Source organism: Camelina sativa, chromosome 2 (assembly GCF_000633955.1).
Source record: "Camelina sativa cultivar DH55 chromosome 2, Cs, whole genome shotgun sequence".
Taxonomy (NCBI): domain Eukaryota; kingdom Viridiplantae; phylum Streptophyta; class Magnoliopsida; order Brassicales; family Brassicaceae; genus Camelina; species Camelina sativa.
In genome coordinates this window covers 11,601,145-11,625,344 of record NC_025686.1, presented here as the reverse complement: position 1 = coordinate 11,625,344, position 24,200 = coordinate 11,601,145, and the positions used below count along the sequence as shown (strand labels likewise).

The following is a 24,200-nucleotide window of genomic DNA, read 5'->3' as shown; positions in this document are numbered from 1 at the left end:
GTCTTGTTTCCTTTCTTTGAATCATTTTTGTTAGTTAAGATTGTGACAAAGAATTTTCCTTGTTCAAGAGTAGATTAAGCATCTTTGTGTATTCTTGGTGTGTTGATTAATGCAAATTGTGGATTGATAATAATTGATACTGAAAGTTACTACATCAATTTGGCGCCGTTGCCCGTTTGCATTCTAATTGACCATTAGGATTTATCTTTGCTTGAGACTATTCATTTACTTTACACTGTTTGTTGCTTGGTTGCATTGGTGGTTTGTCTTTGATTTTCAGGGTGTATGAACTTGAGAAGCCACGGTTTAGCAAACTTGTTTCAGCCTGTTGACGACGTACCCTGACTTGAAAGAGAGAACCGCCGTTTAGCCCGCCAAGCCATGGAGAACAACCCTCCTCCAGCCGCTGGTCATAACGGAAATGATCAGCCCAATGAAAACGAAGCTCCTATCCATCCTCCAAGACAACCACGAGTCATTGAAGCCTTTGATCAACCGAACATTTATGGGAACCGCCAAGGAATTAGAGCACCCGCTGTTGAGAACAACAACTACGAAATCAAGTCAAGTCTTATCAACATGGTGCAAAGCTCAAAGTTCCATGGTCTGCCTATGGAAGACCCTCTTGACCACTTGGATCAGTTTGATATGATGTGTGGGACAGTGAAAATCAACGGTATCTCGGAAGATGCATTCAAACTACGCCTCTTTCCGTTTTCTCTTGGAGATAGAGCTAGGACTTGGGAGAAGAACCTACCAGTGGGATCCATCACCTCGTGGGATCAATGCAAGAGAGCTTTCCTATCCAAGTTCTTCTCAACTACAAGAACAGCAAGGTTGAGAAATGAGATATCAAGCTTTGCTCAAAAGGGAAATGAGAGTTTTTGTGAAGCATGGGAGAGATTCAAGGGCTATACTATGCAATGCCCTCATCATGGTTTCTCCAAGGAGTCTCTTCTTAGCACATTATATAGAGGGGTGCTACCAAAAATAAGGATGTTGCTTGACACAGCAAGTAATGGAAACTTTCTTGGCCAAGATGTTGATGTTGGTATGACTTTGGTGGAGAATCTTGCTCAAAGTGATGGTAATTATAGGGAGGATTATGATCGAACTACAAGAGATCATTCTGATATGAATGAGCATCACCGCAAGGAGACCAAAGCATTGAATGAAAAGATGGATAAGATGCTTCTTGCCACTCAAAAGCCAGTCCACTTTGTCAATGAATATAAACTTTATCAAGAAGGTATGGAAGCTTGTGTTGAGAGACAAGAAAAGGTCAATTATGTTGGTGGCCAAGGCTATAACAAGTTCAATCCTAATTACCGCAACCACCCTAACCTTTCTTACCGCAGCACCAATATGGAGAACCCACAAGATCAGTCTATATCCACCCCAAAAACCACCTGGTTTCCCTTCCCAACCCAACTATCAGCCTCAACCTCAAGGAAACTACCAAGCCAAGCCTCAAAGCTATTCCCAACCTCAACAACAACTGAGTGCACCACATCCTCAAGGTCAAGTAGATGACACAAATGCTCTACTTAGACAACTCCTAGAAGGACAAGGAAGAGGAGCCATTGAACTTGCTACACAAATGAAAGCCATACACAACAAGGTTGACATTGTCTATGGTGAGTTAAATGCTAAGTTTGAAAGGTTGCAAACACAAGTCCAGGGACAAGCTTCTTCCTCTTCAACAAAACAAATGGGTTCTCTACCCGGAAAATCAGAACAAAACCCAAAGGCGTTTTGCAATGCCATCTTCAAGGAAGAAGTGAACAGGGTTACTAGAATGAGTTTCGAAAAATCAAAAATGGATAGCCATGCTGATGAGAGTGAAAGGTCTATTGAAGAGATCTCTGCTCTCCTATATGGTTCTGCTGTTGAGAGTTTGGTGGTTGCTAAAGTTGAGAAAACTGAGAAGGGATCAAGGGGTGAGGAGATAGTTGCCAAGGAGGTTGAAAAGAAAGATGAACCAAGTGTTGCTCTTCCTCTTTATAGTCCTCCAATTCCATTTCCACAAAGAGTTCTTACAAAGGCCAAAAAGAAAGTGCTCTCAAGTTTCAAAGCTAATATGAATAGAGTTGGAGCACCTTTGCCTCATGTGGATAGCTTGTCTCAAGTTCCTAGCCATATAGAGTTCATCAAAGCTATTCTAGCGAACAGAGAGAAGGTGGAAGAGATCATGGGAGTTTTTGATTCACCAAGTGAAGAACAACCAAGTCCAAAAACACTTTCCAAGCTTGAAGATCTAGGCAGATTCACTATACCTTGCTCACTTGGTACTTTACAACTTGATGATGCCTTGTGTGATTTAGGAGCAAGTGTTAATGTGATGTCACTTGAGATGGTAAAGAGTCTTGGGATCAAAGACATGAAGCAACCCTCTTCTTCCATCACGTTTGGAGATGCCTCTTCAAAATACCCACTTGGTTTGATTGAGAACTATCCACTCAAGGTTGGTGATTGCACAGTTCCAACAGACTTCATGGTAGTTAAGATGAAAGAAACCAACAGGCTCCCTCTCATACTAGGAACTCCCTTTCTCAACACAGTGGGGGCAAGCATTGATTTCCCAAATAAGAGAGTAACTCTTATTCATGTGAACCCCAACCTATCCTATCCTATCAAACCTTCCTCTACAATGTTTTGTGGAACAATCACTAGTGAAGAAGTGGCAATGAAGGAAAAGCATAGAGACTTGAATGATCAACATCAAGAGCTCCAAGTTGATAAAGTGGGGATTAAAAAGACCACAAAGCTTGAAGAGGACATTTTGGATGGTGAGTGTTTAGACTCTTTATTTGATGACCTCAAAGGAGATTCAAGAGAAGGGGATTTGGGTCAAGCAAATAAAGTTGTTGACAAGAAGAAGAGGAAGAAGAAACAAAACCACCTTCCCACCATTGTTTCTTTTCATATGACTTTGTGTTTGCATCCCTTGGGGCTTGTTGATGGAGCAATAGAGTACAAAGTGAAGCACAAAGGTCCTTCTTCACCTTTTGCAAGTGTCAAAGCCAAGCTAGATCCCAACTATCATTATGACAAGGATAAGCTTCATGAACTTCTCTCAAGTGTCATTACTATCAACCTCCACTCTCCTTCCACCAATTCAACAGGATCTCAAGGGAGCACTAAAGCTCCTCCTATCACTCCATTCCCTAAGGTTCACAACTAGGACCAAGGTATGGTCCTAACTTTCCATTGTACATATCATTTGAGTCTTGTTTTCTTTATTTTGTTAGTCTTTCTCTTGGACTTTTCTCACACAGGGACTGTGTGAATTAAGTTTGGGGGAGGGACTAACCATCTAACATTGTGTTCTGTTTTGATTTTCATCTTTTGTGTGATGCATTGTTAATAGCTCTGTTTTGAGAAAAATCAAAAAAATTTTGAAAATTTTCAAAAACCAAAAAACAAATGCATGTAGCTTTGCATATTCATTCTTGTGTTTAGGATTGAGTCTAGAAGCATTTAGTATGCATTTTCATTTGCATTTGGGATAATAATGAAATTGCCTTGTAAAGGTTGAGTTTTAGGATTGAACCCACAGCCCTCATTTATAGTTCATTGGTGCTTGTTTAATCTTTGGGAAAAAATGAAGAATCTAGGCTTAAAAGCATTGTGTCACTTGAAAGCATTTTCTTCTAGTGTAAAGCTTGCTTGATCATTGCTGCATCTCTATATTATTTGGACTTTAATTTGATCTTTAAATTATCTTGCATATGGACTATGAATGCTAGCTCATGGAACTTTCATTTGGGTTAACTATCTCAATTTGCCACTTTATTTCGTTTAACCCAATATCTTGCCACACCTTTGAACCCCAGCCTTTTCTTTCATGCCTTGTATTGATTTGTTGAGTGAGGCCTTTTCTTGATAATGTTATAGGTTGTGAAATCTTGAGAGTATTGAGAATGACAAAAAACTGGCTCTTGTTTTTAGCTAGGCTTGGAATCTTTATAGCAAGCTAATAGGACTGGCTTTGAAAGAAATAGGTGGTTAGAATGTTGATTTGGGTTCAAGTTTAGGAACAAGAGAGAATAAGAAGGGAAATAAAGGTTTACTTGGTCAAAAGAAAAGAAAAGTCTCTAAGGTTAAGTTGGTTATAAGCTCTAAGTCTCAAAGAAAAGGGATAGAAAGTGTTGTTATAGTCTCCTAGAATCAAAATGAAAATAGTAAAGAAAAATCAAACAAGATTGGGAGTATAGCAAAGAATGAATAAGAAAGAAAAGGAGCTAGTGTTTAAAGCAAGAACAGCCTTAGAGATAGAATAAAAATAAAGGAATAAGACCATAAGTATAGAAGAAAAAGGGGTTAAGTTGAATAAGGTTGAATTTTTGGGTTTGAAAGGAAGATAAGAAAGATGAGAAAAGGGGTAGAAAAGCTTTTAGGTGGGTAGAACATCAAGAGCTAAGCTTTGTATGCCCAAATTATTCTTGGTCTTAGATAGATTTCATGATTGTCTAGCATTCCTCTTTGTTTGAGAGTTAACCACCCAAAAACACCATTTCCAACCACTTAATAAAAAGCCTCTCCCTTAAACCAATTGAGCTTGATTTATTTTCCATTTGCAAGATCACACCAAACACTTTAATGAATGTGAAAGAGATGTTCAATAGGATTGCAAGTCTTTGCCAATAGATAGAAGATGAACTAGAGTGATGCATTGTGTTAAGCATAGAAAAATATTTGTAAGGACTTTAATTGATCTTAGCACCATTGAACTACATCTAAGGACTTTGGTTTGAATCCTTTGTCTCATGCCTTTAGGTTTTGAGTCCCATTTTTAAACCTCTCTCCCTTGTTTTCTACCTGGTTCTTGCTAGAGGACTAGCAAAGTATAAGTTTGGGGGAGTTGATATCTTGTGTTTTCCTGTATTTTTAGAGCTTAATTCTTCATTGTATTGTGCATATTCATGAGCATTTAGGTTGTTTAGGCTGCATATTGCATCAAGTTTGGTATCTCAGGCAGTTGAGTGGAGATATGCAAGGAATGTGTGCTTTGGAGCCAAAGAAGTCACGAATTTGTAAGGAATTGGAAATGAAGGCAAGAAGGCCGAACGATCGACCAGCCGATCGACCAAATGGTCGATCAACACATTATCGGATTCGCGGACTTCAAACGATCGAGCAACCGATCGACCATTTGGTCGATCAAAGCACTATCGGATTCGTCGGACTGGACACAGGACAAAACGATCGACCAAGCAATCGACCAAATGGTCGATCGTGTCGCGAGCCGAGACTTCGGAGAGTTGGCTGATTGACCGAGAAATCGACCAAATGGTCGATCGTGACGCAAAGCGAGACTTCAGAGACTTGGACGATCGACCGAGCAATCGACCAAATGGTCGATCGTGACACAAAGCTGGACTTCGGACTTCAAGGATCGAGAATTCCGAGACTTGACCGATCGACCAACCGATCGACCAAATGGTCGATCACGATGGAGGAACGATCGACCAAATGGTCGATCAAGTGGTCGATCAAGCACCATTTTTTGACCAAAACCCGGTTTGTTCCGGTTTTCTCTGAATTGTTTAATTTTAATCCGGTTCGTTCCGGTTTAGTTTATGTTTTCCTATAAATACTCAAACCCTAATTGTGGAGACTTATCTCTTATCTTATCTATTATCTCTTGTATTAGTTTTGTTAAGTAGCCACCTAGGGTTCTTAAGCTTTTCTACACTTGGTTTTGTTGAATCTTTGGTGGATTTCCAGTTTTAATATCATTTTGTCTTTCAAATCTCTTAATCTACAAGCTTTTATTATGATTTTAGAAAGATAAAACTCTTTCCTTTATGTGATCATGATGATTAGTGAGTAGATCTTTTTAAGACTTTGGGCTTGGTAGATTAGGGAGATAGATGGTTGATCTTTGATGTCTAGGGCTTTATTTATGCATTTCCTATCTTGATTGGTGATAATAATGCTAGATAGCTTTGATCAAGCCTGAATCTAGACTTTAGGATTTCCATGCCCACAAGGTGTTTGATGAAATTCCTGAACCAAAATATTCAAGAGCTTTGCACTCCTAGTCAATGGAAATTGATGATTAGGGTGCTTAGTGGTATTTGGATTTGTTCTTAATGCATGCTTGTATTGTGATTACCTTTGGAAATTGTTGATTATCACTTGATTAGCATAGGATCTCTATCATGGAAATGAATTGATTTGCATAATTGTTCTAGCCATAGGATTGTTCTTGATTGTTACTTAGACATCTAGGATTGATTAACTATCTCCCAAGTCAATTACCTTGCCCAAGGTTCTCTTGTTTATTCTTGATTTTCAGTATTGTTAATTTGCCTTGAGCTTGCATTGTTTTGTTTCCTTTTTTTGAATCATTTTTGTTAGTTAAGATTGTGACAAAGAATTTTCCTTGTTCAAGAATAGATTAAGCATCTTTGTGTATTCTTGGTGTGTTGATTAATGCAAATTGTGGATTGATAATAATTGATACAAAAATTACTACATCAGTGTTCTAATAGTGATTAAAGGATGTGCTTGAGTGTCAAAATAAGTTAAAAAATGGGAAGAATGAAGATGTTTGATCATACAAGTCTACTACATGATGTAACATGAAGCAAACAGATAGATGAGGCAACACAAATTGAGTGTGTGCTTGGGTTCTAAAACGCAGTCATCAAGGGAGAGATTGAAGACATTGTGACGACTAATTTTATAAGATGCGCGGAATTGAAAATTCAATCATCTAGGGAGAGATTGAAGATGTTGAGCTGACTAGTTCTAATTGGTGCGTGATGGATTATAAAACTCAATCACCAAGGGAGAGATTGAAGATGTTGTGTTGATTGAAGTTTTATAAGGTTCAGAACATGTCGTGAAATCTCTACTAAGTGACTCTAATGGATGAGACATGGATACAAAGATACATCATAGATGTCTCAGTGATGGTGCACTAGTTGAGACAAAGACAGTGGAAAGAGCTGATACAGAGGATGCAGTATTACTTGATACATATGCTGGTAGAGCAAAGCAAAGGTAACACTTGGTAATTTTGCTAACACAATAATTGACACAAAGCAGAGAATATGTTGTGTTGAATCAAGGAACATGCAGTCAGATATATCAGAGGATGTATAAGACATTTGAAGCAGTTCTTGTACTAGTTTGGAAGTTAATGCAGGAAGTAGTACAAGAAGCGACCTGAAGAGTTTGAGTACATAAGTTTGGGGCTGACTTGGCCAAGCCAAGTCGCGGCTGCTGAGCTGGATGAACATCTTGAATAGAAGAGTCAATATGAGATCAAGGAGAGAAACTTTCCTATTTGTTGTATAATAGGAAAATTGTCAACCCTAGAGGTTGTACAATTGTTAATCTTCCAATTTCTATTTATTGTATTACAGGAATGTTGCCAACCCTAAGGGTTGTGAAATTGATATAATTACCAAGAGGGCACTTCATAAAGACGTACGCGCCTCAGGATATTTTCGAGAGATGCACACAAGGTGTGTGGTGTCGTCCCATCAACAAGATAGAGAGATCTTTTGATGGTTTTGTTGAAGATCTACACTAGTCGGAAAAGACAATTAGTGGTAGTCTTCTTTCATTGTAAATATAGGAAAGAGTGGTGGGTGTCATATAGTAATTGTAGGTTGTGGTCTTTTTTAGTGAATGAAATCTGGACTAGGTCCCGGAGATGTAGGTTATCTGAATCCCGTTAACAAAGAGTATTTATTTTATGCTCGATCATACACGTACACTCGATCATACATGCACTCGATTCGAACATATCAAATTAGCTACAAATATGCGTTTTCAATATACACTTGTTCTTGAGATCCGGCAAGTATCCTACCACTAATATCATCATGTGCGGGATCCGACGCCCACAATTCAAACCGGTTCCATCCAACAACCATCGGTTTCTCTCACTCTCTCCATTGATGGTACAAACAACATTTATTAATGTAAAGCATAATCCTCCACATAATTGTATTTGTAAGAGATGCAATATACATTCTCAGTTCATATTTTCCCTCAGCACCAACATATTTAAATCTGATTAGATATTATTCATACATATATTGCTTCAGATAATATAACGTATGGGAAGTGCATAATCCAAGATACACTCTTTGAATGTGATTCCATTGTAGAAAGAATGGCAGTACAACATTATGTTACTGTACCAGCACCACGACCTTCTTTTGCTTTGTTGTCACTTTCTGAGTACTCATCGTCATGAATCGATTCTCCAGCTTCTATAAAAAATATTGGCAAGCTTGTCAACGTGAAATTTATATCTATTGTCTGCTTCTTCGTCGTAATATTGTTTGTCAAAATCAATTTACAGAATTAAAGCCATGGTTCAGATTTTCGATTTAGGATTTTAAGGTTTGACAAAACGGAAGAAAGGGGAGCTTCGATTTGGGAATTCTCGATTTCTAGGGTTTGTCGAGAGAGGAAAAGGGGAAATCTGATTTTAGGGTTTTCTGGTTTAAGGGGGCTTAGTTTTGTAATCAGATTGAAATCAGATTTAGTCAGGTTAATATACTTTATCAGTTGGTTAGATAGAAAGTAAACTAATTAAACCTAGATCTATGATGAAATAGATGAAAACTATTATTTTGGAAAGATTTAAGAAAAAAACTACTATACAAGGGGTTTTTATGTTCTTTTTATAGGTTGGTTTGTTGGATATGGGATCCTAGTAGTAGCCGAGAGAGGACAGTCTCTAGAAGCAACAGGTTGGGAAACCAAGAGAAAGCTTCGCCCTTTCTTATCTTCTTCCTGCCCTAGGAGTAGAAGTAGCACAAAAAGAGGGATTAGCATTATTGACCCAATACTAACACCTTCCTTGTTGGGGCTCCGCACACTGGGAAAACGCTAACGCGATGGAAAACCGGCTACTAGTTACAAAGCTCCAATATGGTATCGAGATGGCTATCACAGTCAGGTGCGAAGCAATTACCCCTATTTTGAAAGAATTTGAAGAGATATAAGTTCAGAGACTTTATAGGAAGACATGTGAGACGAAGTCAAAGTTCTGGCTCTATATGCTATGATGCACAATAGTTTGGCTAAGCAAATATAATGTTTTCCATGTATATTGTACTGAACTTGGTTGATTTCGTAATACTGTTTTAACAAAAGTCATGTGTTACAGGGTTGTTTCTTTTGGGAATTTTCAAAAAGTTTGGTATGTAAGATTTTTAGTCAAAAGTTATTGTATTTGTAACACAAAAAAATATCAAAAGAGCCAATAAACAAGATTAAGAAACGTTATTCTACTTAAAAAATGTAAATACATAGACATAATTCAAAACTCCTTGTTCCATTTGTTATAACGACATAGAAGATATGTTGGAGATTCAGTATTTTAATTTATAAGAAAAGCTTTCGAAAAGCTTCCAAAAATGTTATCAGAACACTGTACAAAGCTTAAAAAATGAAAGAAGAATGTAAAAGGCAAAGGAAACAACTCTACTAAAGTCTTCATCGCATATAGATATGGGAAGTATAAAAGGTATCCTATGACTTCGATGAAATTCAAGCTAGTCTTCATACTCTGTCTCTTCATCATCATCATCCTCGTTGTTTTCGCCAAACCTCCAGCCATCATCCACATTCTCTCTATCTTCCTCTGTCTCCTCGCTATCTTCTTCTTCTTCTCTGTCTACTTCTTCAAAAGCTTCTTTTGCTTGCCATGGTTTATTTGCAATCCTCACTTTGGCTGGCGAAGAGGTTGAACCTTTCTTTCCAACTTTGGCTGGTGGTGTCCTCATGTTTGGCTTAGTTCTGCTCTGTTGTTTATGTGTCTGGTTTTTCCCATTACTAGCGTGTTTCCTGTAAACATCTTGGTCACTCCCATTATCCATATCATTCCTGTCATTGCCGCTGTGCTTGTTCAGTGTGGGGTTCTCCGCGTTCTCTTCTGGTAAATGCCCTGGATGCTCTCTCTTCAAGTGGAGCTTAAGCTTGTACTCATGTATGTAAGCTTTCTCACACCCTTCGTAAGGGCATGCGTATGGTCGATCCGGAGACGCACCAAAAACTGCTGCAGGTGTTTTGACAGTCCTCGATACTTTCTCTGCGGGTGGGGTATATTTGGGCGTCTCTCCAGCACCATTCTGTTACACAGGTAGTGAAATTTAGAGAGATAAGTTCTAAGAAGCTTCCAAATATGAATACATAAGGGTGTAATCATGAAAGAACCAATGCATTGTCCTGCCTATGCGTTGTCACAGTGCACTTTAAGTATTAACAATGAATACTTCTGACACCAGAATCATTGAATTTAAAGAACTGTTGGATTCTGCAACTTCAACCTATTTATATAGTGTGAATTCTAATAATGCAACTTATATTAAAAATAGAATTCTATGCTCCAGAAAGGAAGTTAGCATCGAGTGAGATTACTTAAGCCTTAACAAGAGTAGTTACACCCACCTCTAGCAAAGAAAAACTACACCCAGGCGTAAAAAATAAAGACACAGGATTCGAAAGAAATAAGATTGAAGTCACCAAAGCAACACAGTTTCTACTAAACTCTGATTAGACCCTGACTACGAAGCGCTCTGTCTTAACACAAGAGAAAAAAGAAAAGTATTTAATGACAATATTATTGAAAATTTGAGTAGTGATACCTTTTCATGGTAGGCAATAACGTGGTTCTTTAGCTTGTATTCATGAGCATATCTCTTTCCACACCCACTGTATGGACAGATGTGATAATTTTCTTGTGAATGAGTCTTCATGTGAGATCTGAGGTTAAAATCCAAGGAGAATGCCTGCATCCATCATCTACGGAATGTAAGTGTACAGCATGAGAATGAATTTGAAAGTTACTATTCACAGGTAACACGGTCCCTTGCCTAATTGCATATCATATATATACCAATAAAACAGGCTACTGAAAGTAATAGAATCGATCACCTTTCCACAGCCTTCATAAGTACATACAAAAGCCCTCTCTCCAGTATGAATAAGATAATGTCTCTTCAACTTTGAACTATCCAGAAATTTCTGTTACAGCAAAAACAAAAACCAGATGGCTTGATATATGATAAAAGTGAATGTTTTAAGCAGGGTGAATAAACCCAACTAAAAGAGGTTAAATTATTATACTACCTTTCCACATCCTGCGTGATTGCAAACATATTGCCTTTCCCCATGAATGTGAGAATGTTTTCTTAACGCACTAACGTCAAAGAAAGTCTTCCCACATCCGTCGTAACTGCAGAGAAACAAAATCTCAGTAGTCGGTTCTGGCTCAGGCTCTGGAACATCAGGCTCTTTCTCCTTTTCTTTGAGTCTCTTCAGAGTGTCCTCTGTACCAAGAACAACAACACAAACATAACATAATGATACAATTACATTAAAAAAAATATAGATAAATAAAAAATCATAGTTTTCGATCAATCTCACCTGTAACCCATTTGTGAAGATAACACTTGCCACCTGTAGCAACAATATCTTGTGGTACCCTAAACATTACGAAGCCGTAATCTAAGAGACCGTTCATGGGCGCATAAGCCTCTAAAAATTGAAAAGTTACGGAATCAGAAAATTACCACTCTTTGATCCACTTCACAGCAGGAGCTTTCGATTTAAGGATGGGACGCCTCTCGAAAGGATTTTGATATGGATAGTTGGGATGCTCCATCGATTTTCTCTGTAGAAAGGTGGTTCCTTTGTTGATTTTGAGTACGATGAGTTTTGGAATTTCGGGATGATGATTTAGGGTTCTGGGGAAAGAACGGAGAGAAAGACCTTAAGCAATTGTGTACTTTGATGATGGAGTCCCGGTTCGATAAATACTTTGTTTATGTCGGTTCTTGGACCGGGTTTTTAACAAAACATCTCTATCGGCCTCATTCTTGGTTCTTTCTCGTTTTGTGTCGACCGGTTTACATTATGGATTACCGGTTTTCTAGACGCTAAAAACTATCTATATATACATTTTTGAGATAATTATGAAATAAATCCTGAAGTTCAGTACTATTTATAGAGAATACCACTCACATTAAATATTTACTTAAATTTATTTTTTTAATAAAAACTAATTGTTATACATTGTAATTGTTAGAGCAGCATATACCATAAATTTTAGTTTAATTGTTATAAATAAATTCGAAATGTATTTATAGAAACTAATTAGTTCTACCTAAATTATTAAATAAAATAAATATACCTTTTATATTTTAACACCATTTAAAAAAATGATTATTTCTATGTTAAACTTAATAAAAATTAAAATATTAAGAATCTTTAGATTTATAAATGTTAAAAATCTCATAAAATAAGGTTTATTTCAAATCGGGTTATAGCAACATTAGCAAAAAATTTAAGTTTTATTAATCAAATGCTAGAACATAGGTTAAATTTTAATTAATGTATAAATATAAGGGATAAAGATTTAAAATATGCAAAACATTAGTCATATACTCATATATATATATATATATAGTTAGTCTACTAATTAAATTATATTTTTCTTTTCTGAAATAAAATATAGCTCCGCGGTGTACCGCGGGATAAAATATAGTATTTTACATTGTGTTTACCGGTTAAAAATACTATTTTTGATATACTAATGTGAGAGATGACTTCTCTGTCTATGAACTAGAAAGAAATCCATGGTATTTGCACCTAAAATAGAATGAAATCGACGAGCGGCAGGTTGTCATTCGGATACCAGCATTCGAGCACCAACATACGATCGATGAATGCATAAAGAGCCCAAGAGAGGACTAATTCCAATTCGCCTTTAAGTAGGAATGATAAAATGGAATTGATTGCCGCCCAAAATATGGCCATGAACCAAATCGTCTTGATCCCATATTTTGGCATTGAAGCAATAATGGAACGCAGACTCTAACAACGGGGCATGACAGGACGTCTCATGAAGATGAAACAATTCTTAGCCGCTGCATTGGCCATCAGATCCACCAGAATTGCTAGCTAAACATCATCGGCCCCCAAGTTAGTTTCTTGAACCGCTCGTCACAAGTTGTTAGCTATTTTAACAAGAATAAAGTAGAATCGGTAGGGGAAAAGAATAGCAGATAAGATCGTTGTAAGAAGGTGGATTGATTTGCAGATCCATTGATCTACCTTTATAGAGAAAACCCTTTGCAAAAACTGTCAAGTGAACATCACAAAAAGGGAACCACTTTGTTTGGATAACTGTCACACGTTCACTGAGTGGAAACTGCCCCACATAAATATATGCGTCTTCTTTTTCTAATACTATATTTTAACATTTACTGTAGTATTTTTAGATTATTTTATTTTATTTATCTTTTTACCTTTGAATTATTTGGGATTCATATATTATCGTGCTTATAATTTTCTATTATTTTTTATTTATGTCAAATAATTTTCTTCTAATTTCTCAACCTTGATTGGTTGGTCATAGATCATTTTATTTGTGCAAACATAATTGTTACCATTCATTTAATCCCAAAGGAAGATAAAGAGTAGAAACTCATCAACCTAATAGTTAGATAAAATAGGCTAATCAAACACAAGCTTACAACAAACATAGATAGATAGATGGAAAAAACATAAATTGTTTTTGATAGATCCATAGGTTTGCGAATAGGTTTAAAAATATTGATTTGGCCACCTATGTCACCAAAGTGCATTTATCTATTTGATGAAAGATCTTGAGAGAACTTCAGAGTTAAGCATGCTTGAGCTGGAGTAGTTTCAGGATGGGTGACCTTTTGGGAAGTGATTTTCAGAACTATGCGAGTGAGGACAAAACACAAAGAAAGAGCATATGGTGATTTGTAGGATCGATAAACAAGTATTTAAAGCCTCCCGGATATAACAAACTGACCGTCGGATATGGGTGGGCCATGAGTAGATGTGGGGCCCACTAAGGAAGGTAGGCCCACAGACTGGGAGTGGATATGGGGATCACTAAGCAAGGTGGCAGTCGGGGTGTTCTAGAGACAAAGGTTACATCATGGTGTGTCAAAGACACTTCCACAAATACATTAGGAAATTAAAAGGATCTTTAGTTTCATTGGTTGTCGGAGCAAGCCATTTTGAGATAGCTAAAAGACAGGAACATGTTCTCTCCACACATGAGAAGGGCAGAGCCGAGGTTCTCTCTATGGTGGAGGAGGTTGGACGCAAGGTTATCTTCCCAAGGAAGGAAGGTGGAGGAGGTTGGACGAAATGGTATCTCCCCAAGGAAGGAATGTGGAGCCAAGGTTTTCTCCATAAGAAAGGAGTGCGGAGCCAAGATTCTCTACATGGTTGGTCATACACTATTGTGATGATACATCATTGATTAGTATACTATGTAATATATTTTTTATTCAAAATATTTTTTGAGCTAATAATTTTAGTAATTAAAAAAACTATTTAAAAGTAAAAGTAAAAACACATAATAGTTGACTTAATGTACATACAAATATCTTCTAGGTGGTAGTAAGATATATATTTGTAACATACAATATATTTAGGTGTAAAAAATATGCTTTTAATGGTAACACACATAAAAGATTTGTAAATGAATATAAATCAATATATTATAACAAAAACAGAACTTATAAATAACGTACAACAAATTTTAATATATTTTTACTAATTTATTTTATTTACAAAACTTTAAACCCGCACATCGTACATGTACTTATCTTGTAATCAATAAAGATGAGTAAAAGTAAAATCAGAATATTTTTGTTATGAAAATACGAGTATGTATATCAATATTTACTTTTCTAAAGATTAAATTGCATATTTTGATTAGTTTGGATATTATTTTTTGAACCAGAAATATTAAATATCAAACCTTTAAATAAAATAAAAAATAGATGGATTATTATTAGGAGTTTTGCTTTTTTTTTTTTTTTTTTTTTTTTTTTTTAAATATGTTGTTCTGCACTGAACTATTGGATCTGAATGGTAACTAAGGTCAGGGCAGATAAATCCGTCTGCGGTCAGACCGCTCTGTTTTAAGTGTGGACAACAGACCGCTGCGGTCTAACTCTATTTGTAAGAAAAAGCGGTCCGCAGTTGGTCTGCTGCGATTTTGTTTCTATTTTCTGTAGACCGCACCAATGCGGACTACACATAATAAATGGTAAATAAAAAGCGGTCTGATCCGCAGATGGATTTGTCTATCCAACCGCTGCAACCATTCACACCTATTGTAGTTTTAAAAATTGTTTATAAATTACATCTAAATTAATAAACCCACCTTATAACTTTTTTTTTTAATACTCCCTCAGTTTCATAATATAGGATTTTTAGAGAAATATTTTTGTTTCATAAGATTGGATGTTTCAACTTTCTATGCAACTTTTAGATTAGATTTATATTTAATATTATATAGACTTGTTTATGATTGGTTAAATTTTTTAAAAATAACTATTTTTTAATAGGCCTGTTTTCGCTAAAACCGAAACGGAGGAAGTATATAAAACCAAACCTAATTATTGTTGCTTGTCTGATTCAACTTCTCTCAATCTCTTCCGTAGTCGACAATTGAAACCCCCGAAGCCTTTGATTGACCAGATGATACCTAAATCGAAGCAGGTGTTGGTTCTATGGCTTGAGGGTTTCCGAGAAGCTTGTTCTCTTCACCGTGTTGTCATTCTCTGTCACAGGTTCCTCTGTCATTCTGATTCGTTTCCTGATCATAATTGGGATACTTAAAAATTCAATCATCTTACATACGTTTGGTTTTTGATTTGGTGGTTAGGTCGAGAAAGCTCCTATTACGAACTGGACAGTGTTTTCTTTTGAATGGTTTGATTTTCTTAGGAAGGTAAAAAAAAAAAAAAAAATTCATCTTTACGGTCTATTTTGCCTTTTGTTTTGATTGCATGAAAATCATTCGATTTCTCTTGAGAAGACGAAGACTTTATGATCCAGAGAAAGAAGAATTGGATTCTGGGATGAGATAGGGTCAATCTTACTAGAGAGACTTGATTAAAAGCATATAGCTTTTTTTTTATGAATAGTAATTTGCACAATTCGATATTTTAAGCTTACCTTTGGTTTTTATTTTTGAGAATTGGTGCAGTTTAGGTCTGTTTAAGTGGTTTATTGATCCAGCCCTTTGGTGGATATTACCTGATCAGTGCTCTCCGGTCACTTCTCAAGAATTTTGTTCGTATGGTGGATTTTACGCCTTTCTACGTGGTGGACTTTTGCAGCTCTTTTATGTAAGTTTCCTGTTTACATTGAGATTTGAAGAGCCTTCTTGTTGGAGTTTTTTTTTTGTCTTTTGTTTTTGATCACCAGTCTTACGAACAATATCACAGTTTTTTTTTTTTTTTTTGGTTATCTGACTTAGAAAGAATGCTCTTTCTTTGGCTGCAGGTTTTTTGGTTCTATCCTCTGTACATGCTCAGCTTCATCTTGAGTAACATCTGGTAGACTTCTTGCACCTCTATTTTAGTCATACCTTTTGTTTCCTTGTTTTCCGTCTCTCAGAATTGTGACAAAAATTGAACATCAATCAACTCACAAATAGAATTAGCTGTTGCAATCTTGTACCTTTAGTCCTTCACGAGCTTAGTATTGCCAATCGAAATCAAATTAACATACTTTTCCATTATGTTAGTTTAGAGTTCTCGTTTTCATCTCTTTTCTTTTTCCGTGAACATCGAGTCATGAGGACCATCTAATTTTCAGGTACAACGATATTGCAAAGCTTGGATTCGAGGCAATGGAGAAATCTGACTTAAGTTCAGCAGAAGCATTAAGACAAGGTGAAGCTCCAACGTCACAGAACTTGGCAAATTCTGGTCTTGGAGGGTACTGGTCTACTTTGTCACTATATCAAAACCAAAAAATAAAATAAAAAACTGTTTGTAGGTGTTAAGCCAAAATCCTTTTGCTGTGTGATTCGTTTCCAGGGTGATGATCGGTATAGGAGAGCAGGTGTATTCCATGCTTCTCTTGACATTTTTTTTTCTTGAGGTAAATGGTTTTTCCTTTGTAAAGGTCCATTGACTTTAATATGTTTCTTCATTTGGATATGGTAACAGATGTGATAACCTAATGGGTTTTACAAAACAGGTTTATGTTGTTGGTATTATACCATACATCGGGAAGATATTGAATTTCTTACTTCTTTCATGGATGTATGCCTACTATTGTTACGAGTAAGTTGTCATATCTCATCAATGGTGAGTTAGTTAGTCTTTAGAAACTCACGAATTCCAGGTTCTCATTGCAGATATAAGTGGAACTTCTCGGGGATTCCTCTGGAGAAAAGGCTGGACTTCTTTGAATCTAACTGGGCCTTCTTTGCTGGTTTTGGTAGTCTTTTCTACTGTATTGGTTCCTTTGGCAACATTGACATAAAGAAATCCTTATTCTGGCTTTTGTTCTGTTTTCAGGAAGTCCCTGCGTGTTGGCTATTTTCTTTCTCTCGCCTCTTGTCAGCGGAGCACTTATGGCCATCTTGTTTCCATTGGTAAATGATGTTTGCTTGAAAATAAGTCAATAACTCTGCATCAGACATTTTATTCTTGTCTCTTTCACTCTCTTGACTGCTGTATCTTAACATAATAATCAGTGTTAACAGAATGTATTATGTCTGCAGTTTGTTTTAACTGCTACAGGATCAGGACCTGAAAAATCTATTCTGGCCCCGAGAAGAACGTGGAAGTGTGCAGGTTTATGGAGGCTTCCAATTTTCTATGCAGCTGATACTCTCTCGTAAGCCAATTTCTCTCTCAGTCTCTGATGCTAAAGCTTCAAAATCCTAAAATTTCTACTGGTCCAAGTAAAAAGTATGAATAAGTAGATCCAAATCCGAATACCTTAGGAAATAATCCTCATTATTTGCTGCACAAAACACGTTTGTGATGTTTCCATGAGGATAAATATACACACTACATGGGATCATTATTTTATCAGCTTCTTGATTTATTCATTGGCTGAAACTTAAGGCTTTAGTTGCAAATAATATCTGGAATTTTAGGATGTTGGCATTGTCTATCTTCCGGTTGGAGTCCCCGCACCAGATGCAACATGAAAAGACAGGCTGAATGAAGCTAAAACATTATCGCTGCATCTCTCAGTCTGCGAGGCCAGTCAGAAGATTATTTGCATTTGTGTCATACGGTCTTCTTGGTGACATTATCAAGTACAGACTCATGCTTCAACAATTTCGGTGCGGCTTTGAGGTATGGTCATCTGACGCTCATGGCCGACATGCTCCTGCAAAACTCCAAAGCAACTGACATGAAGAAAGCAAGATTCAAGATATAAGTACACTAATAGAATCCTAAAAGTTCAGAATATAGTTTTCATTCGTTTTACTTGTCCACTTAAGATACAAAGTGTTCTCCGGTCATACGTGCAAGTGAAGGTTGTTTAGTGTTGCGGTAACGCCAAAAACATATGAACGAGTGTTTCAAGAGATAATTTTTATAATTGAGTCCTAAAAGCATAAAAAAGTCTGAGTGAATTTGGAAAGATTAGCATCATAGTAATTTATCTCTTATATTACCGGTTTTTGAGTATTTTTATTATCGAGTCTTTACAGATTTTAACATTTGCTAGAGTAAAATGAAGAACTTTAGAGTTGGAAATGGTCTATTTAAACGTTTAGTGAAAAAGAGCCATAACACGATGATCAATCGGTTCAAAATACAAAAATAACCGATTGGTATATGTTTTTAGTTTTTACCATCCGTATGCGTTTTAATTTAGTTTTATTTTTCCATTGATTCTTAGGGCTCCTCTTTTATAAGTATAACTTTTCGGCCAGTTAGAGAAATTGTTTTATATATGTGTAAGTAGTTTTAATAATCATAACTAGGATTTAACCCGCGGTGTACAATATTTTAATTTTAAAAATTTAAAAATTTATATTATATTTATTTGTTATTTTATTATTGTTTTATTAATTTTGTAAATTATAAAATTTTACAACTATTTGATATAAGTATTCAAAGTATAGGATTTTTGTAGGGGATGTATTCAAAACAGAATTTGGGAGGATTTGTGATTTTTTAAAAATACCCTATTATTCAACTATGATTTTAAAATCATATCTCAAATCCACTGTTATTGAATATGAAATTTGTTAAAAATCATTCAAAATCACTCACAATCCACTCTTATTCAATCAACAATTTGCAAAAATCATAACAAATCTATTGTTATTCAAAACCAAATTCTTTTTTTTTTTTTTTAAACATAATAGTGATTGTGTGAGACTTTGGGTACATTTTTGTAAAGAAAATCCTACTTAAAAAATCTCACCTTTTAGAGGGTGTTTTTGAAGGATTGATTTAAAAAAAAAACAAATTAGGAATTGCAAAATTCTGGGCTCTCTCTCTACTTTTCTCTTTTCTCTTCTCCTCTCTCGTTTCTAGGCTCTCTCTCTTCTCTTTTCTCTGTTTTTCTTGTGTGTTAATTATGGGTTTCACATCTTGTTTTATTTTATTTTATTAGGGTTAGTTGTTAGGTATATATACTCTCGAGATTAAATAAATGCTTCATGATGCAAATTACGGTGGTGTTTGTTCGGATCAAATTGCCAAAACACCAAAAACCAACCTCTATACATATGAATATGTTCAATGTATTCTTTGTGTTAAGATATATGAACACCTCTCGTTTGGACTTGAGAATCTCTTAAAAACCCACTTAAGTCTCACAAAATCTCATCAAATCACAAAGTATTTTTTTTTTCAAAAATAGAAAATAATAATAAATCCATCAAACTACCTTAAAAACTCACTGTAAATCTCCTAAAATCCAGAATATCTTAAATCCTCCCAAATTCTGTTTTGAATACACCTCCGTAGTGTTTTCAAGGTTTTAACTCGAGTGGTACATGTATAGTCTAGTAATACATTTATCTCCTGGTACACATCTAAAAGTGTTTTAAAAAAACAATTTTACTTAACTCCCTATATGGGATTAATGCCAACCCGTCTCACCAAAATCAAAATAAGTTTTTGCGTAAAAAAATTAATCAAAATAAGTTTTTTTTATCAAGTTTAATTATGTTAATTTTTTTTACCAAATTAGCATATTTTTTCCAATAGAATTTTAATTTTTTGGTAATTCCTCAAAAAATAAAAAATAAACAAAATTACATGGGGGTTTTCAACATATTTAATGTGACATTTTATAATTAGATTTTTGGTTTAAGAAATTTATTAATGTTAATATAATTATGAATATTGTAAACTTTTGTTAAGGAAAATCTGTTGTATATCATTTAAATTTGAGAGATTCTAGCATCCATAAAAATTGTTTTGGAGTTTTAATGGGTTAAAATTTTAATGGGTAGAGTTTTTTTTGGAAAAACCGGAATGTATAGATGTTGTTAAGATTTTATGGCAATAAAATTAACAAATGTTGGTCAATTTAAGAAAGTTTAGTATTTGAGTTTCTCTGCAATGTTATTTATGGAATTGTTTTAGGGGTTAATGTTGTAAAAAAAATTAAATAAGTAAAATTTAAAGGGCATAAACCAAAATGTACTTCAAAAATGTTGATATAGATTTGTTAGAAATATACTTTTTGAGATACACCTTTTCAAAAATACATTTTTTTGAATATTTTCATGTTTGCCCTTTTTTACACAATTATAATTATAATATTTTAAATTAAGTTTTATAGATTTCATTTATGTTTGGATTCTTTTTAAATTTATGGTATAGTTTTAAGCGGTAGAGTTTTGTATTTGAGATTTAAATCTTATAATTTAGTAATTTTGTATATAAAAAATGTATTTTTTTGAAAATAGACAACATAAAAGGATAATTTAAAAAAGTGACATAGAAAATAAGTTATTTTTGAAAATGCCTCTTTTATCTTTGGGTTTGGGTTCGGGTTTGGGATAATTTTGTAGATGCATGGTAAGATTCATATGAGATTGTACCATATAGTTCTTATCTAATATTATGTTTCTTGCTTGGTTTAATTTGGCCATTGAAGCAACTGCCCTTAACTGATTTTATCATGACACCAAAAGTGTTTTTAATCAATAGATCTATCCTACATGGGCCAAGTATCCTTAGCTAACGACAGTTGATGTTGCTTTGTGAACATAACAAATTTGGTTGTTAATGCTTGCTAATATTTCTTTACTTGACAAACGACAATTTAATTTATACGAACTTCTTGTTTAGATAGTTGTTACATACGAAAGTAAGATCACCATTCCACATCCTCCTAGTGTCTGGTTGATACCACCACTCGACTATACCATTTTTGCTTTGGTGTCGGTTGGCATTTTCACATGGTGTCGATCAGCACTCATCGCAATTTCCATCGCATCAAACATTTGGTGTCGATCCACCTAATGTTGGTCAACGCCCAAACTCTACGTACTGCACATACAAAACTGTTAAAGAAAAAGTTAACTCAATTTTTTTTCGAGAATCATTTATACTGTACATAGCGAGAGCAAGAACTTAGTTAAACAGTTTTTCCTATGTACGACAACGACAAGCCTTTTCTTAGCTGGACGCAAATTATATGATTGGAATCGATTTTGTTTAGACTATTAATTCTTTTCAGGAGTTCTAGTATAGTAGTAGTCCATAGAAAATGTCAATGGGTTCGGTAGGAATGGGGTCACCTCTTCTCATCTCTCTTTATTTATTTTTATTTTTTACATCAATCATCTTTCTTTAACTTTTTGGTACGATTAACCCATCAAATGCAATAGACGTGGAGGAATGGTGCCCACTCCACATAATTTATATGATGGTCCCGTAGTGGGACTACTTACATTACCACCCAATATAAGGAAAATGAATCATTAAGATTTTACACTGTTTCTTATAAAACTAGTTATATTTTAAGTACCGCTTTGTTAAACATTTCACTATTTTTAATAATTGCTATCCTTGTAGATGTAGTGCACATTCAACAAATGAAATCATAAGAAAGGTTTAAAGAAGCTGGAAGTGATCCTAAGATCATGATAGAAACGTGCATAACATTAGAGAGGAAATCGTAGTGGCCGTGCTTTTAAGTCTAACACTGACCTTATCTTTTTAGTTCTTATCATGAGTACTCATGACTCATGAGTATGTTATGAACTTATAGGACATGACAGAAGATGGAACGAATTATTTCATTCGGGTACATGGAAACCATACTAGCAGAGCCGTGCCTTAGTGTATTAAAAAAGGCATTTGCCTTAGGCCACACAGAAATAACATAAATAATAGGCCACATTTTTTCCTAACTTAGGCTGAACATTCATTTTTATGTAATGTTATAGGATTTTTTTTGGAAACAAAACTTATATCATTTACATTTATGAAAAAAATTGTTTGTTTTTCTTATGCATTAGCTACTAAATCTTGCTTTTTAGGAATGTGTTTTGAAAATGAACAATATTTCCTTTTCTATATACCAAAAGTAAGATAAAAATTTCTCAAAAATAGAATGTAAGAAGCTACATTTTTTATTATTTGCCTTAGGCTTCTATGGACCTTTGCACAGCACTGCATACTAGCTACCACAAAGTAAGTTTATACACCTTGCAACACAAACACCAATATGGCCCTTCCGTTACTATAATTGTCTTGGTCGAAACATAATTCGATTATTTTTCATTACACAATGAGAATGATTAATACACTGATGATGATAAATATTAAGGTGAGGGAGCTACCATGGGCATGAAAGCATTAGAAGAGGAAGAAGATATATGGGAATATCTGCAAGAGAAAAAACTATGGTACCACATGTGAGGACAGTAGTACTTCTTAGGTTTGACAAAAAACTCGGCACATTCTTGCATTGATCTTTGTCCTGGGAAGAAAGGAATGCAATTGTTACTAACGTCAAGTACACCTCTGTCAAGTAAACCCCTACACCAAGGCCCTACGTGCGTGAAATAGTTATCAGACAACGATAAGTTGACAAGATTGTCCCGGAGCACCATGCATACCGCCTCCGGGATGGCCCCGAACAAGAGATTCCCAGCAAAATTGAGTTGTTCTACTTTCTCCAGACACATTAGGGAAAGCGGTAGAGGACCTGTGAGCTTGTTTCCACCAATGTCAATCACTGATGCTCCCGTGAGGAACCCGATCTCGTAAGGGATACAACCCGTGAAATCGTTATTCAAGAAGAGTACTTCGGTTAACGTTGACATTGATCTTAGGATGCTTCTTGGGAGAGGACCATTGAACTTGTTGTTTGCTAAAGTTAAGTATAGAATATGTGCTGTACCATCACTTGGTACCTCTGGTAGGCTTGCAGTAAAGCCGTTGTCATTGATGAAGAGAACGTCGAGGTTTTGACCGAGAATTTGTGGAGGGACTGAACCGGAGAAAGAGTTGAAACGGATGTCAAGAAATGTCAAACCGGACATACCAACTACGGCTGTCGGAAACTGACCGGTGAATCTATTGTTGCTGATGTCGAGTTCGTAGAGGTACTTGAGGTTGACGATCTTGGAAGGCACGGTACCTCCAAAGTTGTTCGAGTTAACATGAAACAGAGCCAAGTCAGGAAACTGATCGATAAATCCTTCAATAGAGGGAGCAGAGAGCTGAAAGCCATTGAAATCAATGGAAGCGACAGTGACTGCGGTTTTGTTGTCCGGAGGATTGTCACAGTGAAAGCCTCTATAACTGCAGATGTCTGAACCAGTCCATGTCTGGGTTACTTTATAAGGGTCGAGAGTGATGAGTGACTTGAATCTCTGGATCACTGGGTACACCACAGCAAGTCTTTGGTCTAAGAAAGAGAGTATCTCTTGCCTCGCGCCGGTGAGGCCACCGTTGGTTAATTGTTGGGTTTCTCTGCTGCTTTTATCGGGTAAAGCGATGGTGCAAACAAGGAAAAGAGCCAAAAGCAAAGGATTCTTCATCTTTGCCACTGAACCAAAATGTGTCGGCGATCAAAGAGAAGTGGAAGTTCTAGTGTTTATTATTTATGCCTCACTAGTTTTTGTTTTCTGTCTTTTATGTGAATACTGAATACTGAATAGGTTCTTGAGATACTACTCACCAGGTTCATGACATAGAAAAACGTTATAAAAATTGATAAATCATTGGGAAGTAAAATATAAAAATGATAACAATCTCTTTTACACTTTAACCAAAAAAAAAAAAAAAACAATCCCACCTGCCCAAGTAGTATATGTCTCTTTCTCTAAACAAAGTATCAAACACAACTACTATAAAGTTGCGTGTAGCAATCCACATGTAGTATATAGCCTTTCAACTCAAATCACCCTATATTTTTAGTTTCTACTCAGT

The 24,200-nt window shown here is 35.6% G+C and overlaps 3 protein-coding genes across 3 annotated transcripts; 1 reads left to right on the top strand and 2 right to left on the bottom strand.

Moving 5' to 3' along the window:
• LOC104722334 (uncharacterized zinc finger protein At4g06634) lies at positions 9,338–11,781 on the bottom strand. Its single transcript, XM_010440485.2, has 6 exons — positions 11,550–11,781; positions 11,404–11,462; positions 11,107–11,306; positions 10,912–11,001; positions 10,623–10,766; positions 9,338–10,106 (listed from the first exon to the last, which is right to left on the bottom strand). Exons 1-6 carry the CDS (start codon positions 11,639–11,641, stop codon positions 9,531–9,533), a joined length of 1,161 nt encoding a protein of 386 aa, XP_010438787.1. The 5' UTR covers positions 11,642–11,781; the 3' UTR covers positions 9,338–9,530.
• LOC104722325 (protein EI24 homolog) lies at positions 15,419–18,434 on the top strand. The gene is made up of 11 exons (XM_010440476.1): positions 15,419–15,602; positions 15,698–15,763; positions 16,022–16,163; positions 16,321–16,373; positions 16,636–16,758; positions 16,860–16,923; positions 17,023–17,108; positions 17,183–17,265; positions 17,346–17,422; positions 17,552–17,667; positions 17,933–18,434. The coding sequence occupies exons 1-11, from the start codon at positions 15,511–15,513 to the stop codon at positions 17,997–17,999; spliced, it is 969 nt and encodes a 322-aa protein (XP_010438778.1). The 5' UTR covers positions 15,419–15,510; the 3' UTR covers positions 18,000–18,434.
• On the bottom strand, positions 22,470–23,987 carry LOC104722316 (uncharacterized protein At4g06744). Its single transcript, XM_010440464.2, has one exon. The coding sequence runs from the start codon at positions 23,807–23,809 to the stop codon at positions 22,586–22,588; it is 1,224 nt and encodes a 407-aa protein (XP_010438766.1). The 5' UTR covers positions 23,810–23,987; the 3' UTR covers positions 22,470–22,585.